The following is a 25,890-nucleotide window of genomic DNA, read 5'->3' as shown; positions in this document are numbered from 1 at the left end:
AATTGGTTAGAGGATATTTCATTCTAAGCAATAATGACTAATAAATGAGAATAAATTGCTTATAATAAGAGAAAAAATCTTTACAAGTTAAAGAAAAATAGATTTCTATACTTGATTTAAGTTTTTTGGATGCTTACTACTTAGATATATTATGTTCTTGTTTTAAGAAATCTTACCAAGTCTCATTTGCTTGCTTCACTGGCAGATTATTTTGCTGAAAATAAGCAATTATTCACTTAAAACACTATATTTTTTTCTTAGTTTTTAGAAGGCATTTTTTGTTGTGTACTTCTGCCATTTCTAGACGCACTGAACGGTTTAAAAACCTCATATTTCCGTAAACCTAACAATGCAGTAAATTTCTCCATGCCGTTTTCCCTGACCCGTCTGCTGTGTCTTTTGGGCCTCTGTTGTCTGTTCTCTAATGCTCTTTAAAAAACTCTGAAGCATTCTCAGACATTCATTCCAAGTCTACTAATTTTGTGATTACTAAAAAAATAAATGAGGCACAGATTTTATTAGAAACATTTTTTGAGCAAGGTGGGGCCTGAACAGAACTGTGACGTCTTCTGGTTTGTGATAGAAAAAATATAGATGTCTATTCTGTGTTCTGATGTGAGCCTTTAGGTTTTTAATGAGTTATTAGTGGTTAGAGGTGAATAGAATAATCTAATAATCTAAAAAAAAAAGGACAGAATGACTTGATCTTTACATTTAGAGCTAAAATTAGCTCTAAACATAAAGATATAGAGGCGTGCCAAGGTACTCTGCTGTATGGTGAGAAGAGCCCATCACATGAATCCCACTGAGGCCATATAGCATTGTGTAAACTTGTCAAAAAGGCTCCTGTTAGCATAAAGCAGACCTGTCCTGTACTGGTGTGATGAACAACTTAGAAATGATACAAAATTATCTCTACAAGATGGAGTTGCTTGAGGCTGCGGATCCCTTCAGACAGATTTATTTTGATGTGATCTATAACTCAGCGTCCAAAGATCATTTAAGGCTTGCTGCAGCCGCCTGCTCAGACCGGGTGAACAAACAGGGAACTGTTAACCATTTTAATGACATGCAAGATTTCCCAGGTGAGATGAACATCCCTGACAACAATAAATAGCTGGCAGTGGTGTGAGATCAGTGACTGCTGTGGGCCCACAGCGTGAAGGATGACTGAGATAAACCACCGCCACCTCCACCTACATTTCGCCGCTATCCATCATCTGACAGATCTGATAAATGGAGCGCTCCTCTCTCCTCCCTGCAGTTCGCCGCAGCAGAACGTCTCGTGTTGAAGAGGTGACATATTGCGCAGCAAAGCCTATTAGAGCACACATCAGTCACCGCAGCTGGAAGCAGCCTTCCACGTCCACGCCGTGACAACTGATTCCGATGCAAAGGAGAGAGAGGGCGTGTCTATGTGTGCAGCGGTAGAATCAAAGGACTTATCACTGTTACTCTTATTTAATCCAGGGGGAAGCCATTACCAAAAATGCCATCAGTTTGTCTGACAGAAAACAAACAAGTATTAGAACCTTTTAATTAGCGAGCAGGCTGTTAATGCCAGCCACACTCCCTGCGTCATGTACGCCTGGTTTTTTTGTCAGTTATGTAAAACAACACAACCTAACTTGTCAGTTACGTTGGCTTAGTCAGAAATCCAAATCTGAGTTGAGCCATAAGATATTATCTTAGCAACAGCCAGAGGCAGCACACTAACTACCCCCACAAGACTTATTTATGCTGCTTCACACAGAGCAATTACCTCCCAGAGTTTATCATACACATCAGCTCATTTCGCTCCCTTTAACTGATTACAGTGAAATGAGTCAACGGCCAGAGAAAATTACCACTTTCATTTCGATAAAATCGTGTCTTATTCTGCACTGATACATCCTCTTCTCAGCAGCCAAACTGCTGCATGTTCTCAGAGCAGATGAACACAAGTTTTAGATTAGGGTTCACACTCACTGCAAAGGCCAAAGTAACACAATACGACTTTATTTATTTATATGCATGTAGTTCGCTCTGGCTGTGTCCAAAGTTTGTCAGTAATGGCTATTTTTGTGTTTTTGTTATGTCTATTATTAAATAAACCTCTCTGTGCATATTAATAACAATTGATTGATTGACTTGATTGATCTCAGAGTGGTGAAATTTACTCAAAATGAAGAAATAATGAAGGTAGAACACTGCGTGTGCTGAGGGGGTAAACAAGGAAGTAAAGCAGCGAAGCAAGTTAGCACCTCTATGCAAAGTTGTAAAAAAGATCAAGTTTAAGATTTTATTGTGATAAAATACAAATAAAATACTAAACTCCAGGAGGGGTTTTACTCAAACTGTCCTCAGAAAAAGGTATGAAGGATACAGTTTGCTGAAACAGAAGCTAAAGCTGCTTTAGATCAGGCATCCCCAAAGTCAGTTCCTGGAGGAATCAGCTGTGCTGGAGCAGTGAAACCTCTAAAACCTGCAGGGCGGCGGCCCTCCAGGACTGACTTTGGGGATGCTTGCTTTAGATGAAGCTAAGCTGATGAATGCATGATTAAACTCCCTTATTAATACTGATACCAGTCACGCCAAAGCTATCCTTAGGCTCTAAAGTACAAATGATTTTAGAAATGGATAGATTGATATCTTCTTGCACTGATGCTGTATTCATGTTTGCATTTGTTGGTTTGGGAAATTTCTTCCACCTTTATGTTCTAATAGAAGGCTCTGAGGAGTATTCACTAGAACTAAGAATTGCTGTAATTCTTTATATATATATATATATATATATATATATATATATATATATATATATATATCTCTTCTGATCTTCAATCACAGCAAGTTGTCGCTTTACCCTGAGGAATAATTGCACTCAATTGGGCTCTATTAAGTAGCTGCGTAAGTATTAACCATTCTGTGGCACTGCTGGAATTTGTCAACCATGTCTGTTGATATTTGCTCATCGCACTTCATGCTGTATTTTATTTAAGCGCCAAAAGGGACTGTTAAAAATATATATATATAGATTTTCCTAAAATTACATTTTCAAAAACAAAAAATTTGCTCATCCAATGAAATTGATGAATCGCTCAGCCCAATTGCAATATTAATATCAGGTCAGGACATCTAGTTAGGGGACGGAGCAGATGGTTGATTTAAATCCACTCACCAGGACATTGGAGGTAATTTGATTTGGTCTTTTAAAGACACATTAGAACCATTTTTAGCTTGGAGTAAAGATATTAGAATTCAGCGCAAAAGTTCAAATTTGTGAATCTGCAGTGGGTCAAAAAATATACATACAGGCACAAATATATACTTTCTGACTAATGTATGGTTAAAACATTCTTTGAAGTTGCAATGAAACTAAAAATTAGGAATATTTGATAAAGATATTTCTGATGATGACACAAGAGTCTCAACTGTCCATCTTCTACCAAAAATTGCAGTTCAGAAATTTGAAAGTAGTCCTCCTTACAGTAACCTGGTAGCAAAACAAACCCTCAGCATGATACTCCCACCATCCTGCTGTATAGTTGGTAGTTTTGTTTTATTTCCCAGTTTCATAGTTTCAACTAAAATATGCCTAATGTTAGAGGTAGAGGATAAAAATTCAGCTTTCTATGCAGTGAGGTACAGACATGCACAATCCTGACTCGATTGAAGAAAAAAAAATCAAAATCAGATTGTCTTTAAGTTGCAATTTTGAGAAATATAAAAGGCACAGAAGCACAACGGTGTGGGATTTCTGGTGGAAACATTAGCGTTGCATTCAACCCATTCTACACTCTCAGCAAGAGGAAATGACTTGGAAAACAGGCAGTGAAAACCTAAAAGGAAATATTTCCAAACAGAACATAGATGATGAACTTAAGAATTGATTTCAGCTTGAAGAAAGATAGAAAGTTTATCTAACTGTGACAGGCACCTGACAGCCAGGCAAACTTCCCCCTTAACTCTCAGGGAGAGATGCTAATTACAAAGTTATTACAAGGTTTAAAGTGAAGGATCTACAACCGTTCAGATGCAGTAAGAATCAGGAGTCTGTGAAAGGATGCAGTGTTTGGATTTATTATACCTTAAAGTGTTGGCTATCACTAAAGGATTTCATGTGGACCAAGCTGTGCATTTTCCCATGTATGTTGGCATGCATTTTACTTTAGACCTGAGCTGAGAAAAGGAAATCAGCTAAAAGGGATTTAGCTTACAGATAAAGTGAGAGACCTTTAACTCAGTGTGATTCAGGTGGGTTGCTGTTTAGTTCAGAATGTTCAGGGGACCATAACTCTTCTTCAGATGTAGTAGAGGGAATTTATATGTCTTCTGCTAGTGAGGAGAAATATTAGGACACCTAGTCTCAGAGTTGGGTTGATTGTTTCATCAGTAGCATTATAACTGGATCATAGTCTTAAAGTTGTAGGGAAGTCATATTTAAATGTCAAATCCTTCTGGCCTAAACGTGTATATAAATGTACTCTGTAAAAGACTATATTGTCCCAAAATGTAGAAAATTTCTATTGAAATAAAAATCCTGTCTTAAAATCTGTGGGGGGAGGTTTTGTTATCTTATGCAGGCCAGTTAGTTATACGTCAGCTTGAACACCTAAATTCAATCATATATCAATGGTCATCTGTCAATGAAATCTCTCAGCCATAGCATCTTGATTCATATGTCGCAGCTAATATACGCAACGGTTGAAATGGACGTCTGTGTCTTCGGCAGGCGTAGAGCTAACAGAACTGGCAGCGTTGCGAGGCAAGGGCTCAAACATGTACGGCTGGAAGCCTTCTACACCAAACCAAGCTTCTGCCGCCCTGGCGTCATCTTCCACAACATCTTCATCCCCGCTTTCCTCCTCTAAATAAAAAATGGATGACGGAGGAGACTCATCCACGACCTCCGACACTAAACTCTCCTCCTCTTGCATGTTTCCTCTGTCCATAGCGTTCCTTGACAGTGTCGTTTCTAAGTCACCCATTTAGTGCTACTTGGTCACAATGGAATTTCCCATTGGAAACCTACTAGCACTAAGTTGCTAACTGGTTAGCAAGATGCTTCAGATAAACAGGCCACAACCAAACTGCTTACGAACCTTCCACCACAACAATCCCGCCCCCTTGATAAACGACCAATTACATTCACTTCATTCACTCGTGTAAAGTCGGGCACCACTTGGGAAAATTTGGAAATGCAACGTTTGGAACAGCTGCTTCCCTACGACTAATAGTGAACTACCTGTTAAAGTGACCTAAAGCGGGGTGCTGGTTCCCATCTCCAGCTGTCTACGGGCGAGAGGCGGGGTCCACACTGGACAGGTCACCAGTCCATCGCAGGGCCTATCAAAACATTAGGCTTCTAAAATGGCATCAAACTCACCAATCAAAATTAAGTCCTTGTATAAAAGCCACCTGTGCCAGAAAATATATTTTACTGATCTCTAGCTTTAGTTGTTATGCGACGCTAGAGTTTAAGCTGGACCTTGTTGAAGGCAACAAATAGCTTGGAATATCCTTGGAACTCACTAACATTTGTCAGCATATTAAATATCTGGATCCTTGTCTTTTTATGAGAAAATCCACATTAAATTCAAACGTCTTTACCACAAATGGTGCTTTTAAAATACTTTAAGTGTTATGTGCACATTATTTCACTTTGAAATATAATGGGCTAAATGCATCTTTAAAAAGACCAAATTGATGCTGACACTGGATCAGCTATTTAAACCTTAACAAGGCTTTTAAGCTGTCAACTGCTGTAAGTCTTACAGCAGGAAATTAGGAACAAAGAGCTTCCTTATCGACAAGTTTAACATGAACATTATACATTATACAGTATTATCCTGCATCTAGAACCATCCTGACAATCTGCAGCATCTCTGTAGAGGGATTGTTTTGTAGGTTAATTACTGAGAAGCATGTAACCTGCTCAACGCTGAGGTTTTATTAAAGGAAAAATTTCGGTCATATTCAGAATTCAAACTTCTGAAAGTACTTGAAATGTGAAATTATTACATATTGTTAAATAAACAATAAGTGTTTTTGATTAAGATTTATTTAATTTCAATGTGCTTTACTGGAGGCATCCATGTTTGTCAAAGAACACTACTGCCACCTACTGGTTTGTGACGTCATGGTGCGGTATCGGCTGTTGATCAAGTCCCAGTGCTGTATCTGGTGATTTTCACAACGCGCTATTATCCAAGTCATCTTGAAAAAATTCTTCTTCCAAATGTTGGCTACATATTACGTGATTTTTCTCTGGCCAGAAGTTCGATGGCAAATCCTCCCTCTTCCAGTTAGCAATCCAACGGCGAACCCGTCCGTGGAGGATCAGGAATCGGAAAGGTGAAATAACTCTTTGTTTTTACTTTCACCTGATGCATTACAACATCCAGCTGCCATGCACGTGGGCATTGTCAGTTTCACTATAGCTCTGGTGAATTGCAATGGTGAAGTCCTCTGGAAACCTTCAATAACTGTTGCTGATTGCAGATGTGTCTAGTAGTTCCCATTGATTCTGCTTGTAAAGCGGGGAGAATGGCGCTAGGCTTACTGCACCGTGACGTCACTGCTGGAAGATGTCAGGAGTGAGGCTTTACTGTATTTGGGCAAAAATTGCCGCTCCCAGACTTAGTAATCCTAAGGAATAACCAATGGATCATTATCTATACCTACAAAGGACCTTGCTGACCGGACTTTTCCTTTAATCACTGTTCTGAGGCACCGCCTCTTTTATTCTGCCAGTGGCAGCCATTTTGGAATTAACTCCTTCCGGTGAATTTCTACACCTCATTTTCTATCGCTCTCCTGTTTTATCCCTAACAAATGGTTACAATGAGTTATGAGTCACATTGAGGATTTTCTAAACTTTAATCTCAACTTAAGTCATTGTGAAAGTGAAATGAATACTTAAATTTGGGGCTTGGACCAGCAGCTTTGTGATCCATGTTACAGTTTGTGAACATACAGAAATCTTTCTGCACTTTTCCATCTGCTCATAATGGCCAAAAATAAACCAGGTGAATGAAGCTTTAGTCCAGCAAACAGAAATGACTGGGATCATCATCAAGGTAGCTCCCTGTCCCAACTCCCCAAGTACAGCGATGAAACAGAAAAACCCTATAGATCCAACAGTTAAGTAGCTGCCAGCATTTCTTTTTAATGTTGATCACGCCAAAAACAGACAGAGAACACGTCAGTGTTTTATGGGGTGCTGCTGAAAAGCCAAATACTAACTCAGATGGTATTACTGCTAATTGGAAGAAAAAATGCATCATTCAAACTTCCGCCTTATTTTAGATTATCGACAGTAATGAAGCTTTTGGTTAAAAAAAACAAAAAACAAAAGTGAACAATATTTTTATTAGAGGTTGTGCTGTACAGCCTTAAAAAACTAGATTTTTTTTTTCTTCTGGCCTTAAAAAAAAAAAAAAAAAAAAAGACTTTTTTATTATTATGATAGTTTCTTTAATTTATCCATGCCCCTTCTAACATAAATTTAAGACACCAATTAACCAAAACATCCTTACTATTTTTGCTGTAACATAATCCTGTATGATGGAAGTTAAACTGGAAACTCTTCGTCCAAACATAAATATTAAACCCATTGACACAATATATAGGAACTAAAACTGCTGAAGAAGTGACTAAGAATCTTTAAAAAGAACAAGAAATAGAGGCGTGGCTTAGATCGAGCTGGTGTGCAAAAAAAAAAAAACATGATGTGCCAACATCTTGGGCCCTTAAATGTGCAAATCTGATGGATAGATAATCCTGAATATGCACTTGCAGATGTTATTGCAGGGATATTAAGCATGCTTGAACATCAGATTATTTTAACTATTTTAGAAAACCCTGCTTTAATGTCCAAGTATAAAATGTTGTTTTATCATAACATTTTATTAAGATAAGTTTGTGGCTGAAATTCCCAAAATGCATAAAACAAAAAAGAAAATCAAGTAGATGAATACTTTAAAAAACTGTAATTGTGTTCCTCACTCACCAGAGCTGTTGGCCGGTTTGCTTCCCAGTAGGCTCCATCCTGGAGGCAACTGGAGGTGGTGGAGGGCCAGTGCCAGGCTCTCATCCAGGCGCTCACACTCTTGCAGGGGAATCTGACACTCGTCCAGGAGCAGGGCCCCATCAAGGCCATCAGCTCGGCCTGCTGCGCTCACCTATGTGGAAGGTGATTAGAGAGATGACTCAGGTTTTAGGAGGGAGAGATTATTTTATGTTATTTCTATAATATTGGACATTAACTAGACGCCTCGGAATAACGAAAGGCATACATTTAGGATGTTACATTTCCATGAGGGTGCAATTTGTAGCTACAGCTGGATTATCCTGTTCCGCTTTAAAAATGTTCAAAAGAAAATAATGTTCTAGAAGAACATATGAGAGTCAGAATCCTTTTCTCTTCAATAAAAATACAACCAATGTTAGATTTCAAACAGACCTTGAACAGAATAAAACAGAATTCAGTGATTGAGTATCGCTGTGAGACATCAGGGCTTTTGGGTTTTAATGTCAAAGAAAAATGAACAATGCTGTGAAAGATACTATAATGAAAGCTGAAAGGAATACCCACCAAAAACTGGGCCATGTCAAAAGCCAAATCCTGGACAAAGCTGAATGGATGCTCAGCCACTGGAGCCACACAAGCCAGGCAGGAGGCTGGCTCCTCCGAGCTCCCACTGGTAGTTTGGGTGGCTGAACATAAGGTGACCAACACCACCTCACAGCAGTCATGAGCTTTTCAATACAAGGAGAGAAAAAAAAGGGAGAAATCAGAGGGAGAAAACTAAATGAAACAAAATTATACATTAGAAACCTTCTAAGATTTTATCCACACAAATAGTTAAACCTACCCAGCTACTTGCTCAAGAATTAAAACAGCATTTTTAGCCCTTTTTGGCCATTTTCAACATAACCATCATGAAAACACAATAATCCATTAATATAAGCAGAGGCATTTAACAACCTTAGAAAAACAAATACAAGATGGAAATACAAAATCCCAGTTTACAGTTGTGCTCGGAAGTTTTCATGCGCATGGTCGAACCAGAAAACATATGTGCAGGAAATGGGGGCGTTGCAGGTGATCTACAAAACATCTGGAATGAGGAAGACTTGTAGACACGTTCAGTTTTCTCCATTTAAATGAGCAAATTCCATGTGCTGCTGGTAGTAGAAAGGTCAGAAAAGAAAAAGAATTTTTATTTTTTTATAATTGTCTTGATGCCAAAAAGAGCCCGACAGCTTTTGCTTTCACAAGTAGAGAAGTACAGCTATCGCCATTGTGTTCCGCTTGATTTATGCATATTAAATTATTTATGTGGTAGCTGATGATAAAAATATGTGCTTTCTGTATGGAAGTGTATCTCTAAGTACCTGGAACCAAGCACCAACCAAGTAGAAAGAAGTTTTAAGACAGGTTGTCGCAGGTAATAATAACTAAGAGGTAGTAATGAAAAACTAACAAGGATGTTAATGAGGATTATTATCTATAGTTACATTTAAATAAGTGTCTGACAATGCTACAAACATGAAAAGAAACAAAAAGGTCTGGACGTTTAAAAGATTTAAAATCATTCATAAAACCTGGAAAAAATACTTTTTCTTCTTTTCTGACAGAAAATTTTTAACAAGGTTATTCTCTAAACAGCTGGATTTCTCTCACCTAACTCCTCATAACATCTCATTGACCGAAAATATTACAAAGCAAGGAAGGCCGATAATAATTTCACAAAAAACACCTATGCTACATAAAGATCCTCTTAAGGAACATTAGATTGGAAAAAGATGATGACTTTCAGGTGTGTGCTCTCTGGTGACTATTAATATTATGTTTTGTTGTTTATCTGAAGACTTGCTAAATATTGAGACTGATTATTTCCAGGTTTGAAAAATTATTCCATTTGCATATCCTCCCCTTTTTGTGTTTTATGTTTATTACAACTTGGTCTGCATATTAATGGAGGAAGAAAAAAGTTTCATCCCCTGTGCTTTGATTTTGCACACCCAAATCACTGGAGTGTCTTTTTTTATATATATATATAATTCTGTTGAAGCATGATGGAAAGTAACATCTCATCTCCAGTTTTCATTTTCATACTTTTTTATTTATTATTTTGTTCATATGTGACAATTTTGGGGTTTTTTGTCATTAAATGTGGGAAAGCAATAATGTTGACCATGTCTATTTTCTGTGCTCTAATATTTAGTAAAACGGTACGCTCCAGGGAAACCACAGTCTTAATTGGGTCAACAAGCTTATGGCTTATTTCTAGCTGGCAGTCTGCTTTCTCCATTGCAGAATCAGACGTGTGTTTAGGATCATTGCCCTAACCCCATGCACATTTCCACCATCTCACCCAAGCTGTCACTCTCAGATATATGAACATTAGTTAGAGCTGCCAGGAACAAGCCAAGAACGTTCTAGGCTCCACACATAATAAGCTGGAACCTTATTGTGCTGTTGTGTGTCCATAAAAACAGATGCTGCTTTAAAACTGAAAATAAAAAGCATAAATTCCGTAAAAGTTAAAAAAATATCCACTGGACTTGGTTTCCAGGATTTGAAGATGTTTCGCCACCTCTCCAGGAAGCTTTCTCAATTCAAATGTCTGGATCCGCAGTGGGTTTGAGTCTTATATAGACAAGGCCTTGTATTGCTTGGAAACAAGCAAATGGTAACCGGTGAGTAGGTTGTTTGGTTCCATTGTTAGCCTGTAATGTCTGAAACCTGTCTATAGACATAGTCATGACCTGGATGACTGAGAATCTTCATCAGAAAAAAGAATAAAGTTTGCATTTTCATACTAGTATGCCAAATGAGCCCTGAAAACTTTTATTGTTCAAAGAGAAAGTTTCAGCAATCTTTTCACAAAGGTATTAGATATGTTGAGGCTTTCAAGCCTTCAGTTGTTTTTTCGTATACATTTTATGCCAATGGTAGTGGTGCATGGTGCAAAGTGGGTAAAAACACTTATTAAATTTATAACGCCACGTATCAGTTAAGAAACCAATGAGTTTTAATGAGCACTACAGTTTCTGATGGGAGGATTGCTCCTCCTTCCAGTCAGAGTTAAACTAGAAATCATCAACCTGTAAAGGTCTGGGGATGGAGCCTGGTCCCGACGCTTTGGAAGGCTTTACCATATTAACTGGAGAAGCAGCGCAAGTGAAGTTAGACACTGCCGTCGGACAACATACTGTAATTTTTAAATGTTTTAAATCAGGTTGGGTCCAGATTAGCCAGCAGGTTTGGTCCAAATCCGTGACCTCTGCTCTAGAAGTTGTTTGATCTCTAGAAGTTTCCATGGGACATTAAAACCTGTTAGTGCAGATGCATGTACGCATTTGACACTGTATCAACAATTTAAATCTGAGAAAAGACCTGCAGGAAACGAATGTTGTATTCAATTATATACTGAAACCTCAAATGCACCATTAAGAAACTGAAATTAAAAACACATTTTTAAGAAACTAGGCTAGAACTATTTAATAACGATACATGAGATTTTTTTCAATCATAACCAGTTTTATAAGAGAAAAAAATCCATGATACATTTGATGTGTTTTATGCAGCCTGTAGATGCTGGGGATGCCTGCTTTAATCAAGTGATGAAAACAAGGTAGATGCTGCAGAAAAGTAAATGATCCTCACTTACTTTCCTCTGCAATAAATCTTTTGACAAAGTGTGGAAATATTAAGAGAATTAAAGCTGAATTCATCACATCCTCTGAAGACTTTAATTAAAACGCTCTTGGCTTCTGTTTTAAGCTGCCCCCTGTCACACTTGCATGGCACTAAGGGACACTTTAGTGATTCCCTTCACAACAACATTTCTAGAGTTCCAGTGACGACCGACGTCAGTTCATTAATGTGATCCGGCAAACTGAAGACGCCAAGAATCACCGATTAGTCCGACATGCTTATTCCCAGGCTGTTTGGAGGAAACTTGAGCATTGGAAAGAAAACTAAAAACAAAGAGCACAGATGGAACATGGAAACTCTGCAAACAAACTGTGAGGCACCGACTCATTTAAACTAAATGATTCATCATATATTAACCAATTCAAAATTGCAGAACTGGAATAAATCCAAACTCACAAATAGCAAAACTAATAACAGCATTATTTATCTTCCTAAACATGCATCCAACTTAAATTGATTCTGGCAAATTAACAACATCCCATGCTAATCAGAACCTTTCTGCTTATGCAAATTCTGCACAGTTGATTAGAATGACCAAATGCCTTACAGTTAGGTGAAATGTTTGAGCATACTAATGATAAATATTCAATGTTGAAGTATTTCAAAATAAAGGTTAAATAATTTTCTATTTTTATATAACTGAATAATGAAGAAATAATATTTTATTAAAATATTACAACTTAGGAATAATATCTTTTTTTATTTTTTTTTATAAAAAAAAAACAAATTAAAAAAAAAAAAAACATGATTATGCCAACTCTCACAAAGCACAAAAAATGATGTTGCCATGGTAATGATGTAAAAAAGCGGGTCATTTTGAAAGATTTTAATTGGAAATTTCATGTATGGTTTCGCTGCACAGCCAAACCATACATGATATCTAAAAATGTCCTTCTACTTCAGCGCTAGACAGGTCGGATGATGATATATACCAAGTTTCATGTTTGTACATCAAGCAGTTTGAAAGAGGCAGCGATGTGTCTTTCCTGGCTTAACCACCTGTATGATGTTGTGTTTGTAACTCTGGCATAATAAGTCGTACCAATGTCATTCTTGCACCCTTTCATTCAGGACGGATTGGGGAGAGATGTGTTGCAGCCGTTTTTGTAAAAAAATATTTTTAAACAGACACAGCACACTGGTGAATAAGAGGACAATTGGCAAAAAGTATTTATTTATTTATTTTTAAAGGCATTAAAGGGATAGTTCGTTACAGCAAGCTCAGCAACAGCCAGATGCATGTCTCCCTCCGCCCAGCTAGGAGCTAGGCGGAGGGAGACATGCATCTGGCTGTTGTCAGGTTAGTAGGCCCTAGCTGTCAGAATGACGGCGCGCACTGATACGAACAGAGAGAAAATAGGACCAAGTGATAACGACGTGTGACTTTTTCCACTACAACGTTTTTGGGATGCAAAAATATCGCTCTTTTGAACACATAATGTTTTGGGAAGAGAAACGTTTTATTTCGCTGGGTCTAGCAAACCTGCCGGACTACTTTCGGCTTGACCAAAACTGGACGAGAACTCTGCTCAGAGGACGCTGCCAGGGGTAAGTCAGTGTGATTGCATGACACTGGTGATGGGGATGCCATACAGATTCATGTCAAAAATACCGAACTATCCCTTTAATATCATCCCAAACGAGTCTTCTAATTGAGGTTGAGACATTCTACCCCCCAGTGGGTCTTTACTTGTCCTGAAGTTTTTTCTGCTCCCCCACTCTGACTTCATGCTTTTTCATTTGTAGACATTTGTATTCCTCTTGGCATAGCTCTCATGACCTCTGAATCCTCTAAATGTCCTTACTGGTTGCACAGGAGTGTAGGTTTTTTTTTAATTATTATTATTATTATTATTGGGTTTTTTTTGCAACAGCAGTAATAAAGTTTTTTAAGAATGTTGTTTTTTTTTGGAGCTTTTTTTAGCTGTTGTTATGATAAGTCATATTAAAGTCGTAGGGAAACGGCCATTCCAAACGTTGCATTTCCGAATTCTCCCGAGTGGTGCCCGACTTTACACAAGTGAATAAAGTGAATGTGATTGGTAGTTTATCAAGGGGGCGGGATTGTTGTGGCGGAAGGTTCGCAAGCAAGTTTGATTGTGGCTGGTTTGTCGGAAGCATCTTGCTAACCAGTTAGCAACTTAGTGCTAGTAGGTTCCCAATGGGAAATTCCATTGGGACCAAGTAGCGCTAAATTGGTGACTTAGAAACGACACTGTTAAGGAACGCTATGGACAGAGGAAACATGCAAGAGGAGGAGAGTTTAGTGTCGGAGGTCGTGGATGAGTCTCCTCCATCATCCATTTTTTATTTAGAGGAAGAAATCGGGGACAAAGGTGTTGTGGAAGAGGACGCCAGGGCGGCAGAAGCTTGGTTTGGTGTAGAAGGCTTCCAGCCGTACATGTTTGAGCCCTTGCCTCGCAACGCTGCCAGTTCTGTTAGCTCTACGCCTGCTGAAGACACAGACGTCCATCCCCGTGAACACTAGGACGCAACTCAATGGGAAAGGAAATAATGATTCTTATTTCTTATTTCAACCTTTACGTATGTTAGCAGCAACATACGAGTCAAGATGCTATGACCAAAAAAATTGATTGACAGATGTCTGTTGATATATGATTGGCCGAATTTATGTGTTCAGGCTGACGTATGACTAACTGGCCTGCAGAAGATAACGGAAAAAAAACCCACAGATTTTAAGACAGGTTTTTTTATTTTAAATAGAAATTTTTTAACTTTTGGGACAATATGGTCTGATAAAGTACATTTATATAGATGTTTAAGCCAGAATGATTTGACATTAAAATATGACTTCCCTACGACTTTAAATCATATTAGATATCCATTTGTTCTAAAGTGTGAGAAAAAAAACAAGCCTTTGCTCAGTGAATAGAAACACAGCTGAAAGCCTGCCTACTTCAGGTAGATTACATCATTTGAAGCTCCACCTGAACTGAGAGTATTCCCCGTGTGATTTAGCATGTCAGACCTCCACCTAACAGCTCAACAAACTCGGACGATTGACAGCAAGTCAAGGTTGTGTTATTGCCTTGCTCAAAGGCTTTTAGACAGAAGAGTTTCATTGAATCTCTGGCATTTTTTCCTCCAAGAAAACCCATCCCGCATCATTCTGACCGTTTACAAGCTCGGCCCCGTAGAGTCCAGAGCATCCTGACGGAGGAGGCGGCGCAGCGGAGCTAATCTGTGAAAGGAAAGTAACACCTCTCCACAACCCCCAACAGACGCCTGTAATTCAGCTGAGCTCTTAATAAGATAACAGTTCGTCATGTGCTGTCTTTATTCTTTACCTGCAGGAAGAGGCAAACTAATTCAGCTATGTCTCCTCCTCTGGCTCTTCATATTTTGTGTTGTTCTCAACATGGGTTATTGCTAAATGTGGAAAAATATGAGGAGATCCAGTCTTTGCTGTTTGCAGCTAACGTAGGAACAGTCAATACAGATCAACAGATTTGTTGAATCTCCAAACTCCTTAAAACTGCTTCAACTTTGACAGTATGTCAGACTATAAAGTAATTTTAAAGGTTATTCTTTTTTGAGAGAAATAATTCATCCCATTTTTTTAATGTTTTACTTGTTTACTACACATTACAATCCACTACTCGCTATATTACCAGTTATATGCTGCTATTCATTGTCATTATTTTTCCATCGAGAACTGGTTCCAGAAATAATACAAAGAAAACTGGGGGATAAAGGTTTGTTATGTAAGGACACATACTGACCATATCTGATTACACTGTATTGATGTTACCAAGATTTCATCAGTGACCTTGGCTAATATAGGCTGAAAAATATCGCCTGTTGCTTTAAAAAAAAAGGTAGTTGCCAGGTAGTTGTGCAAACGGTGAACTTTGCCTCTTGATCTAGGTGCTGTTTAAAGCTGCTGCTTATTTACTCTGAAAGCAATTCCTCAGACAAACATCTGATACATTTAAATCATTCTAGTTATGTCAGAAGTAAAATAAAAAATAAGGTCAGAAAAGCTGAACCATTTCATCCCAGCTCTTGGGTCCTGCTGGAAGGTGAACCTTTAATCCAAGTCCAAGTCATCTGCAGTATCCAGCAGCTTTTTTTCCAGATCTTTCCTGTATTTAGCCCTATCCATCTCCCTAACAACTCTGACCACCTTTTTACTCCCAGTTGCACAAAACCATTTTCACAGCGTCATGCTGCTAACGCCACTATCCACCATGTTTCCTGCCATAAAGCATTTGAATGTAATCCAATCACGATTAGTTGTCCTAGTCTGGAAAATTCATGTTTTCCACAAGGCCTCATCCAGAGTTAAGGGCTGGTTTTCCTCCACCAGCAGCATGTCATAGTAAGCTTGTTGCAGATATTTTTGATTTATGCTTAATATTGAAGCGTGGTCTGCGCTATGTTATTCCATGCCACAACGCAAGAGGAACAATCAGGAACTAGCTGAGGCGGTGAGGAAGTTGGGGCAAGTTTGTGCGACAACGGAGGGACATGAGGGCGAAAAAGAGTGGGGATCCAGGTTGACCTCGCTCTTCTAGCTGGTCCATCTTCGTTTCGTTCGTTTTCCACAATGGCGGTCATACAACCAAAACAAGCCGGTAAGGTACCGAAGAGGAGACACGCATAGTGTAGATAGGATATAGATTTGACCAATCAGAGGCCCTTCTGTCTGCGGTCACCTACAATTTGGGAGAGGTGCAGCAGGGTGTCTGCGGAGGGGGCGATGACGTCCCTGCGTTCACTGCAACACCTATGCAGACGACCTAGTTTCAAAGTATAAATCAGCCTTTACTGTAAGCCGTTTGGATGCTTCTCTTAAATCGTTCTGGATGGATTCTTTTAGGCAGAGGGACCATGATATCCATCATTATTTTCTAATTCATTTGAAGCAGAACACTTTATTTAGGTTAGTCAGAGTAAACAGGGCTAAATTTTTTTATTAACCGTGTATAATTTTTCCCCCATTTAGTAATCACCCTGTATTTTGCCTGGGGAATCACATTAAATCCATTTATAATACATCAATTCCTTTTACATAATCCTGATTTCAGTTTTTCTTCATCCACTCAATTCTACTGAAGGCAGCTTTATTTATTAAATTTGGCAATATCAAAGGCGGCACTGATGACACATCCCAGGGGCCTTGATTACAGTCTTTCTCTGCCGGTTTAAAAAAACTGGGTGACTCAGGGGATTGCTGTGGAGGTGTCTCACCGGGACATAATGCCTGTAAGGTGTCATGGCTGCTCCTCAGGGTGCTGGTTAGATGCCTCTGTGTTGTGCCGGCAAACAGCAGAAAGTAGTCCACGCCCTCATCATCTGCAGCCAGCTCTTCATCAGAAAGCTGCACTGTGACGACACACCGACCCTGCTGAGACGAAAGGGAGACAAAGTGAAAGGAAGAGATTACATTGTATCACACTAGAAGGAAGAAAATGATACTAGTTTTTAAAATGTTGTATAAAGATCCAGTTTTAGATCAAAAATAAATCCCACATAGCAGAGGGGCCCGCATCTTAGCTGCGTTCACACAGCAGCCTGAAGTGACACAAATCCGATTTTTTGACCCATATGTGACCTGGATCTGATCTTTTCATGGCAGTCTGAACAACATAGATCCGAATTTTTTCCAATGCGACCCAGGCCACTTGGCTATGTGGTCCTGAATCCGATACGAATCTGATCTTTTCAAATGCGACCTGTGTCTGAACGGCCAGTTCGCATTCATCCGACCTGAACGCCATTAATATCCGACAAAGGTCACTATTCTTGGTCTTGCTATGAAGAAGCGGCAAGAAAAACAACAACCATGGTGGACGATGATGTGGAGAGCAGTATTTATGTTTAACCATCTTGAAAAGATTGGGTTTTTATGGTTGAGAAAGATCGCAGGATGCGCTCTGGCACTACCATTCATGTTTACTTCTGTAAACACAGAACACGCTGGCCTGTGATGTCATTGTGTACTCAACTGCTCATGCGGGACACTTGCGTTGTATGACTGCAGTTCACACAGGAGACCACATAAAAGTCGCATTTATTTGGAAATGTGAATGGCAACGCAAAAAAATCGGATTTCACAAAAAATCGTAAATGAGCATCAAGGCCTGCAGTGTGAACGTAGCTCTTCTCATAGCTACAGATGTGGTGAAATAATCACTGTTCAGTCATTAAATCCAATTTTTCTTTACAGAAAATCAACCAAAACCTTAAATACTTATCGATTAACCCAAGCAGACAAGAGTTTGATGTTAAAATGAAACAGGAAAAAAACAAAGTTATGTAAACTAATATAGGTTTGAGTATAGGTGGCCACTATACTACGTTTAGCTTAATCAGGCCAAATATTCCAACATATTACCTGATTTAGTGTCCCTAAACTAAGGAAATTTAGGAACATTTTGCTTATCTGAAATATTCGACAACATAAGTGCCTAGAAAAATGACCTAAATCCCTTAAGAGCCTGTTGTCAGATCACAAAAAGCAGGCGGAGAAAGGTGGAGAAAGATCAACAGAATGTGATCAACTCCAAGCACTACAGCTTGCTAGACTCTCCGGGGCAACGAAAAACTTACTCTTGTTCTCCAGGTGGCAGGAACAAGAAAAACATTTGTTTTGGCTCCTATTATTCATGCTTCACAATAAACCCACAGAAAGATCCGCATAACATCAAAGAATGACAACACCACAATAGCAGAGAGTGTTTTTCAGATTGATGCAGACGGACAAAATGATTTTATGACTTGGATTACGTGACATGTTTTCATATTTTCTTACCACCTTGCTCATCATCAAAGCTATCCATAATGTTAAAGTTACCTCATTTCATCATCTGATTTCCACAGATGTAAAGAAAAGTGCAAATATCATTTCTGATTAAGCTCAGGTTAAACTTTCTTTATAGTCGTGCTTCTACATGATCCAGGAGCAGTGGTGTCAAAACTTCACACATTGGTTACTTAAGCAGAAGTATAGATACTGCAGATTAAAAACACTCTGGTAAAAGTTGAAATATCAACTTGACCTTTTTACTTAAGTAAAAGTGAACAACTATGCGCTCCAAAAACTACTGAAAGTATAAAAGTATAAAGTAAACTTAAAAAAAATAATAATAATGTTTTAAGCAAATATTACCAGTTAATCAGATGGAACTAATTTTAATCTTATAAACCAGGGGTAACCAATTAAAAATCAGTGGGGGTCCGAATAAAGAAAATCATCAACAACTAAAGGTGCTAAGACATTTTTAATTATAATCTGTTACCTTAAACAGAATTTAACACTGAAATAAAATGAGGTTTTTATGCATCCATTTTATACATTTAATTTTTAAATAAAAATAGAAAAAAATAGAACATTTTCTCATTTTAAAATCTAAACTTATATAAAATTTATAAATGTTTTAAATCAGGTTGGGTCCGGATTAGTCAGCAGGTGGGTCCGGATCTGGACAGTGGTCCACTAATCTGTGACCTCTGATATAAACCATTGTATGACAAACTATCATATGTCGATTATTTGATAACATCTCCAATTTACACTCTGATGGTGGCAAGCTACATTGAAGCTGAAGCTGGGGTTTGAACCAGCAACCCCAATATCGTATATGGTTTTGTCTGAATACACATTTTTGTGTTTTTGTTTGTTTGCTTTTCTTTTTTTAGTCACAGTACATGATTAGCCCCCTTAAATAATGGTATGTTTATTCTCCAAATACAACTTTGTTTAATTCCCAGTCCTTCCTCATAGCGTTTCCTTAGGGAGAGCAAATTTTCTCTCATTGTCTCTGGTTTGTTGCATTAAAAAAAAAAAATAGTCCAGGCTTGATTACAAAAAAAATTAATCAATAAAAGTGTCTGTACGCATGTGGGCGGGAACAAACAGTTTAAAAAGAATCGGCAGCTCAGATTAGCAGTTAACAGACAGCCACTCCATTTGTCTCCTCTGCATTAACAGTTTGGGGCACAGCAGGTCATTTAAAAAGAAAATAGAAAATCCATGGTCAGTTAATTTGTGTGCACTACTCAACAGTTAAACTGTAAGACTGTAAATATTGCAAAGCATATTTATGCACTCATGCTGCCTGCTTTATTTCTAAGGCAACTAAGGCCCAGGCAGGATAATTAGAATGACTTTGTGTCATCACGGGGAGAAAATAGCACTATTGTTCATCTCATCTTTGTTTTCGATTGGGGACAACAGCTAGGGAGATGTCTCACCAGCTACTCAGAGTGCTGTTACAGCTTTTTCACCTAACATCGGCAGCTCGAAAAGGCAGCCTGAGCTTCACAGGGTTAAAGGTGTTTCCTCCTCCTCATAAAGTGGTAGCTTCTGGGGGGAGAACAGTCTGCAGGCAGCAGAGAGGCTAACCAGCTGTCTTGGGACCAGTAGGCCAGAAAAGCTGCAGAACAGTTTGAGAGTGGAGGAAACATGTTCAAAGTCGACCCAGAGGCCACAGGCTGAGAAGCAGCCTGGAGTGACTTTCAGAAAGCCAGAACCATGGAAACCGCCTTGCAGCAAGGAGGTGCGTGTTTAGCAGCACTCTGAGCGTGTCGCCTTTAACAAGGAGAGATGAGGAATTGGAGTAAATGAGTTGTGGACCTGTGAAAGCCAGCAGGCATGACATTCTCTCTATTAAAAACTCATCTCTTATCCTCAGCTCCGACTGGAAATTAGGGTTTGCTGCTCCAGAGTGAATTGGTACCTCAGTGACTTTGGCAGTTTTGTATTCCATGGGAAAATGAAAATACATTGGTGTGAAATAAGTTCCACATTTTTGCAACGAACAAAGGAGAAGCAAAAGGAGAAATGATTTTCTCTCTTCCGCTCAAAGTGCGTGGCAAATTACTTCAGACGGAATACCGACTTGTTATATTCGGTGCAGCAGCTGCTTGGACTTCTTGCAGCAACTCAGCAGTCTCACATTTTGTCCAAATCACTATCGACCCATGATAAATAACACAATAAGGAATTTTCTCTGAAATGAAAACACCTGAAAACTGATTTAACAAGTAAGATTCATGAAATCAATATTGGGTAATAGGAGCCGGGGCCGAGGAGGTGCTAAAAGAAACAGAAGTGAAAGCGTAGAAGAAAGTCAGCCGAATAAGATCACTAAGAGTCCTTTTGTTGGCAGGCGTTTGGGTGGAGGCGAAGACACAAGAGATGCGAAACATCTGCTGGCAACTGCAGGAAACAGACTTCCACAGGCGACCATCTTTGCAAAACATGCAAAACAGACATGTAAAAACAGCCGTCCACACAGAAACTGCTACGGCTGAACCTGAAAACTATAATCATGTGCAAAAAAAGGACATTTTCGTGACCCTTATGTGTCTGGCTTAAATGACACATAGAAAATATCAGTTTAAAAGCTATTTAAAGTCTGCCTGTGTGTTAATGGATGTCCACATTACTTCGTTAAGTACTTAAAACCAGCGGAGAGCAAAGTGACCTGCTGAGGTATTGACCTGCTAATCATCAAGATTCAGCAAGAAGCAAGAAGCTCTTTAGCAACATGAAAAGCACAGTTGGAGGCTACGAACCCAACCCCCTGTTTCTGAGTATGCATGTAACATCCTGCTGCGGTTTGTCCAGGTGAGCTACAGGCTGAAATTAAATCATAAATGATTTATAGTAAAACTCGATATTTATATGCAGGTGGACAAAAACAATCCATAGATTAGACCCACAGTATTCAGGCAGCCAACGTGTCAGTGGGGATGCTTAGACGGCTAGCTCTCCTGATCATATCAGGCAGAAAAGCTCATCCATGAGTGGCGCTTAATGTTTTTGAGAACTCTTGAGTTGAAAAATGTTATTTTACATGAAGATTTTAAGCAGGAGCAGATTTTGGGGGATTTATTAAATTTAGCTAAATGTGTGAGTGAAAGCTCTGGAAACTAAGAAAAGAGTTGCAGTATTTCCAGTTAAAGGTTAGCATGCTGTATAGACTTAGATTTATTTTGTCATTTTGTATACAGAAGTGTAGACAAAAAGAAATTTCTTTCATAACAGCTCTCTAGATATTTCATTTTTCAAAACGCAGCCTTGATAAGGTAAGCAGCAGTTGTTGTTGAGCTGCTACTACTGCCTCCAGCTCCTGAAGCACTCGCTTCTCCTGGCTCAGGGGAAGAAGAGGATGAGGATGACGATGTTGTGAGAGTGGTAGCCCCCTGGGTTGAAGAGGCTGATGTGGTTGAAGCAGCAGCGGTGCCATCGGAAGGTTTAGCAGCGACAGACGATGCTGAAGAAGGTTTGGAAGCTGGCCGGGGCCGGGCCAGGAGGAGCCGGCTGAGGATGGTTCAGTATTTGGCAGGTAAGCATCTAGAGTGCTCTCCTCATTTTCACCTGCAGAGGACTGTGCTTCCCCTCTAGATGCTGAAGATTGTCTAGAAACAGTCTAAGAGGAGCCTCCATTCATTCAGAGCTCTTAGTTTCTATTGGCGCGGTACAGCATAAGCCCCCCCAGGCCAACAGCACCGTCCGGTACTGCTGGACGCAGCCAAGACTCCATCGGAATGATGGCGCAGCAATTACAAATCTACTCTTTTAAAGAGTTGGAGTCAGAAATTATCCATTTTGGTTTCCAATGAGCGGATGTTGGAGAGCAGGATTGATGGAAGCGGTGATCTGTGGGGGTTTCCCTTTTGCTTCGCAGTTAGCCCCCCTCTGCAGCCTCCGTCTTTGGCATCTCTTATTCCGTCCGTTATTTTTCCCTGTTGTTTTGTTGACATCCCTCCGTAAAACTCCGCAGCTTTTTAAACGGCCAAAAATGTTGGTATTTAAAACATTTTGTGACCGTAGCTCCAGCAGGCATTGGCGATCATAGGTGCGAGTTTGGTCTAGTTTGTATCGGTTTAAGCGGCATATTTTGTGGAACCTACTAGCACTAAGTTGCTAACTTGTTAGAGAAAACTAGTGTTGCACCGATACTGATACCAGTATCGGACGGGGCCCAGATACTGCACTAAAATGGTGGTATCGGTGAGTACCAACAAATAGGGTTCCGATACCATTTTGAGAGCCATAAGTTTCTTCAACTATTGTCACCCATTCCTGGTAGGCAATAAAAAGTTCTACTGGATTCACTTTGTCTTAGATTTTTTCCTGCTTCACAGAGGTAGGCAGCAGCTTGACATGAAGCCATGATGGCAATTATTTTACATTATTATGGTATCGGTATCGGCCGATACTGCACAGCCAGGTATCGGTATCTGGGCCAAGAATGGCATCGGTGCAACACTAGAGAAAACCAGCCTCAATCAAACTTGCTTGCGAACCTTCCGCCACAACAACCCCATCCTCTTGATAAACTACCAATCACATTCACTTAATTCAATCATGTAAAGTCAGGCACCACTCGGGAGAATTCAGAAATTCTCAGTTGGAACAGCTGTTTCCCTACGACTTTAAGGCCAGAACACACCGAATCCGATTTTGGGTCCAATCTGGCAGAAAATCGCGTCAGACAATGTTGTGACATTTAGAGCTCATTGAAAGTCAATGGGGATGATCAAACCGACACAATTTTACGCAAGGGGGCTTGCGTAGGTCTGACTGAGACAGACCCGAGGTCTATTTCAGTCGGACTACGAAGCAATTCAGCAATAATGGATCTAACAGGAAGAGATCCTCTTTGAGAATCACAAAAAAAACAAGATCAGCATAGAAACCATTCCACTGGGTTTTCCTTTTCTTTAGATATATATCTCATTATGTTTTTTAACATAAGCCTATGAACATTCTCTATCTGAGCTGGTTTGAGATGCTTCACAGACTCGTTAAGTGGGACTTTGCTTTATAGAATATGCCAGTATTTTTTTGTTTTTTTTTATAACTTTTCATAATGTATCCAAGTCAAATGTGGGAAATTGTTTTAATTTGTAGCACAGACACATCTGCACAGATCTGCTCACCCTGCCTACTCAGAGCCTCTCTGTACGCAGTCAATGTGACATGTAAAATAATCAGATAAGAGATATTCAAAACTCATATGCAGCCGGTATGTTTAAGCCTTTAAGGATGCCTAGACTTCCATGTTTCAGGCTACTCTTTTACCAACACTGCACTGTTAGATAACCCTTCAAATTCTCATATAATTGTCACCTAGATTGTTCTGTGCAGCCCCTCTGGGTCACAAAGGACAAAAACTTGATGAAGACATTGATGCAGAGGTTGTATTGTTTACAGAGAATGCCATTTCCATCCAGGGGGACAAATGAGATGGTTTTGGTTAATTATACAGTAAATTCCTCACTTATTGCTCCATTAAACAGATATAAAGAAACTATCAGACACCAGGCTGAAATCTCTGGCTCATCATCCTTCCACTTGCAATGAACATTCATACCTCTTTAAATGTTCCCCACTCTGTAGCATTAAAACCATGCATTCAAATGATTTGGGGGGGGGATTTATGTAATAGACCAACACATAGGCATGCATAATTGTGAAGCTAAAGGAGACGTTTTTTTTACAAATGAAATGTGAAAACTAAGATGTGCATACGTTTTCAGTTCCCGCTTAACTTAGTCATGCTTAAAAGAATCTAGTCCAACAAATTGCTTTCAGGAGTCACCAAGACGGTGAATACAGTCCATCTGTGTCTTATTTATTCTTGGCTTGAATCCAGTGGATCTGTAAAGGTCTCAGAGGTTCAATAGAGAGTAGTTTACTAACAGCATCATAGACATCAAGGATCACAGCAGACAGATCAGTGAAAAGTTGGGTAGAGTTTTAAGGCGCGGTTAGTTTCTAAAACATTATTCTAGAGGCTCTTATGCTTTAGACCAACCCCCATAAACATGCAGCTCCAACTGCAGTTAATGTTAGTTACATGATGTATTGATTTAACATAAATAAATGTCCCATTTTTTGAAATCATATGCCTGCTAGCCAAATAACCCATGCTGAAATCTGAGGTGTGCAGTCCCAGGGGGCATGAATATTTCTGCAGGCTCTGTAACCATATGCCTACCAGCTCATTAAACTGTTAGCGCCTCTAAAAGGTACTGTCGGCCGAATGCCAAAAATGTAAATAACATGTTTAGGCTACTGAAAGCAAAGAACAGCAGAAGCTCTTCCTGTTATTGAAAGTAACTCCTTTTTCTACAGGCCATCCCTCCCTTTGCAGATCACATGGTTTCATAGTCCTCTACAGCATAAAAATCATCCCCCATCTCCGTTTCAGTATCCGTTTTCACTGACTCACTACAAACTCATCATTCACCACAGTAACAAACTAACATCAAGGTCTCCTTTACCCACAACCTTTAGAAAACGACTTGTTCCAACAATTAGGGAGCTAGAGCAGTTTGTGTTTATCGCAGTCACAGACAGACCACTACAAGCCATCGCAGAGTCAAACACCTTCCTAAAATCTGCCGCCTAATGAGGCTTAACCGCCTGCCTGGTCTCCATAAAGAAAGAGATTATAAATCACAGATAAGCTTATCTGGCTGGTAAATGAGTTAAATACAGGCACACTCACATTGAACACACTTCTATAACCTATATCTGGTTCCTGTGTGTACCCTCTATCCCTGCTAGTGATAAGGAGAGCAGTGGAACCACAAATATCCCAAAACTTCCACACAGACACACACACTCTATTAAATATGCATCAAATTATCCAGGAGCCACAAGAGCAACTGCATATACTTTAGAGCAATTTGTAAGGAGATCAAACCGAAACACTTCAGCTATTGCACCAAATGTGTAATTAAAGCATAATTAGCAGTATAATACTGGCCTTAAGTGATTATAAGAAACTTTACAGGCTTTTCATTTTCTGTTTAAATGAGTGAGTTAGTTTGTCCCACTGAGAAAATTGTGATCCGGAATTTATTTTTTTTTTGGCTTTGCATTTTTCAGACCTGGCGGTAACATGCCTCCTAAGTAGGAAATATGACTAACTGGATGTGTTCTCCTTCATCCTCTGACATGGGAGCTGGCTCAGTTTCCTGGACGGGGCCGCCTGTGGAGCTGCTTCTGTCTTCTTGAACCCGTCTGCCTCAGCAGATAGCCGCTCAGACTTAGCCTGGTTCTGGTAGAGGTTTCTTCCTGTTAAAAGGGAGTTTTTCCTCTCCACTGTCGCTACAAGCATGGTTAGTGTGAGGAATTGCCTTCGAGTCAATGGCTACGTTCACACTGCAGCCTGAAGTGACCCAAATCCGACAGT

At 39.4% G+C, this 25,890-nt stretch overlaps 1 protein-coding gene across 2 annotated transcripts in view; it reads right to left on the bottom strand.

Moving 5' to 3' along the window:
* LOC107102500 (A-kinase anchor protein 13-like) overlaps nucleotides 1-25,890 on the bottom strand; it is a 126,638-nt gene that overhangs the window by 64,878 nt on the left and 35,870 nt on the right. The window contains exons 3-5 of one of the 2 annotated variants that reach the window (XM_015401828.1): nucleotides 16,922-17,078; nucleotides 8,576-8,739; nucleotides 7,991-8,162 (exon numbers count right to left, since the gene is read on the bottom strand). In XM_015401828.1, the coding sequence (XP_015257314.1) occupies nucleotides 7,991-8,162; nucleotides 8,576-8,739; nucleotides 16,922-17,078 (493 nt within the window). The remainder of the gene's footprint in view (nucleotides 1-7,990; nucleotides 8,163-8,575; nucleotides 8,740-16,921; nucleotides 17,079-25,890) is intronic. The other variant, XM_015401829.1, reaches the window with a different exon arrangement.

Source organism: Cyprinodon variegatus, unplaced genomic scaffold, assembly GCF_000732505.1.
Source record: "Cyprinodon variegatus isolate N-32 unplaced genomic scaffold, C_variegatus-1.0 Scaffold1264, whole genome shotgun sequence".
NCBI lineage: Eukaryota > Metazoa > Chordata > Actinopteri > Cyprinodontiformes > Cyprinodontidae > Cyprinodon > Cyprinodon variegatus.
The sequence above is the reverse complement of the archived record's forward strand: the minus strand, read 5'-3'. Positions and strand labels throughout refer to the sequence as shown.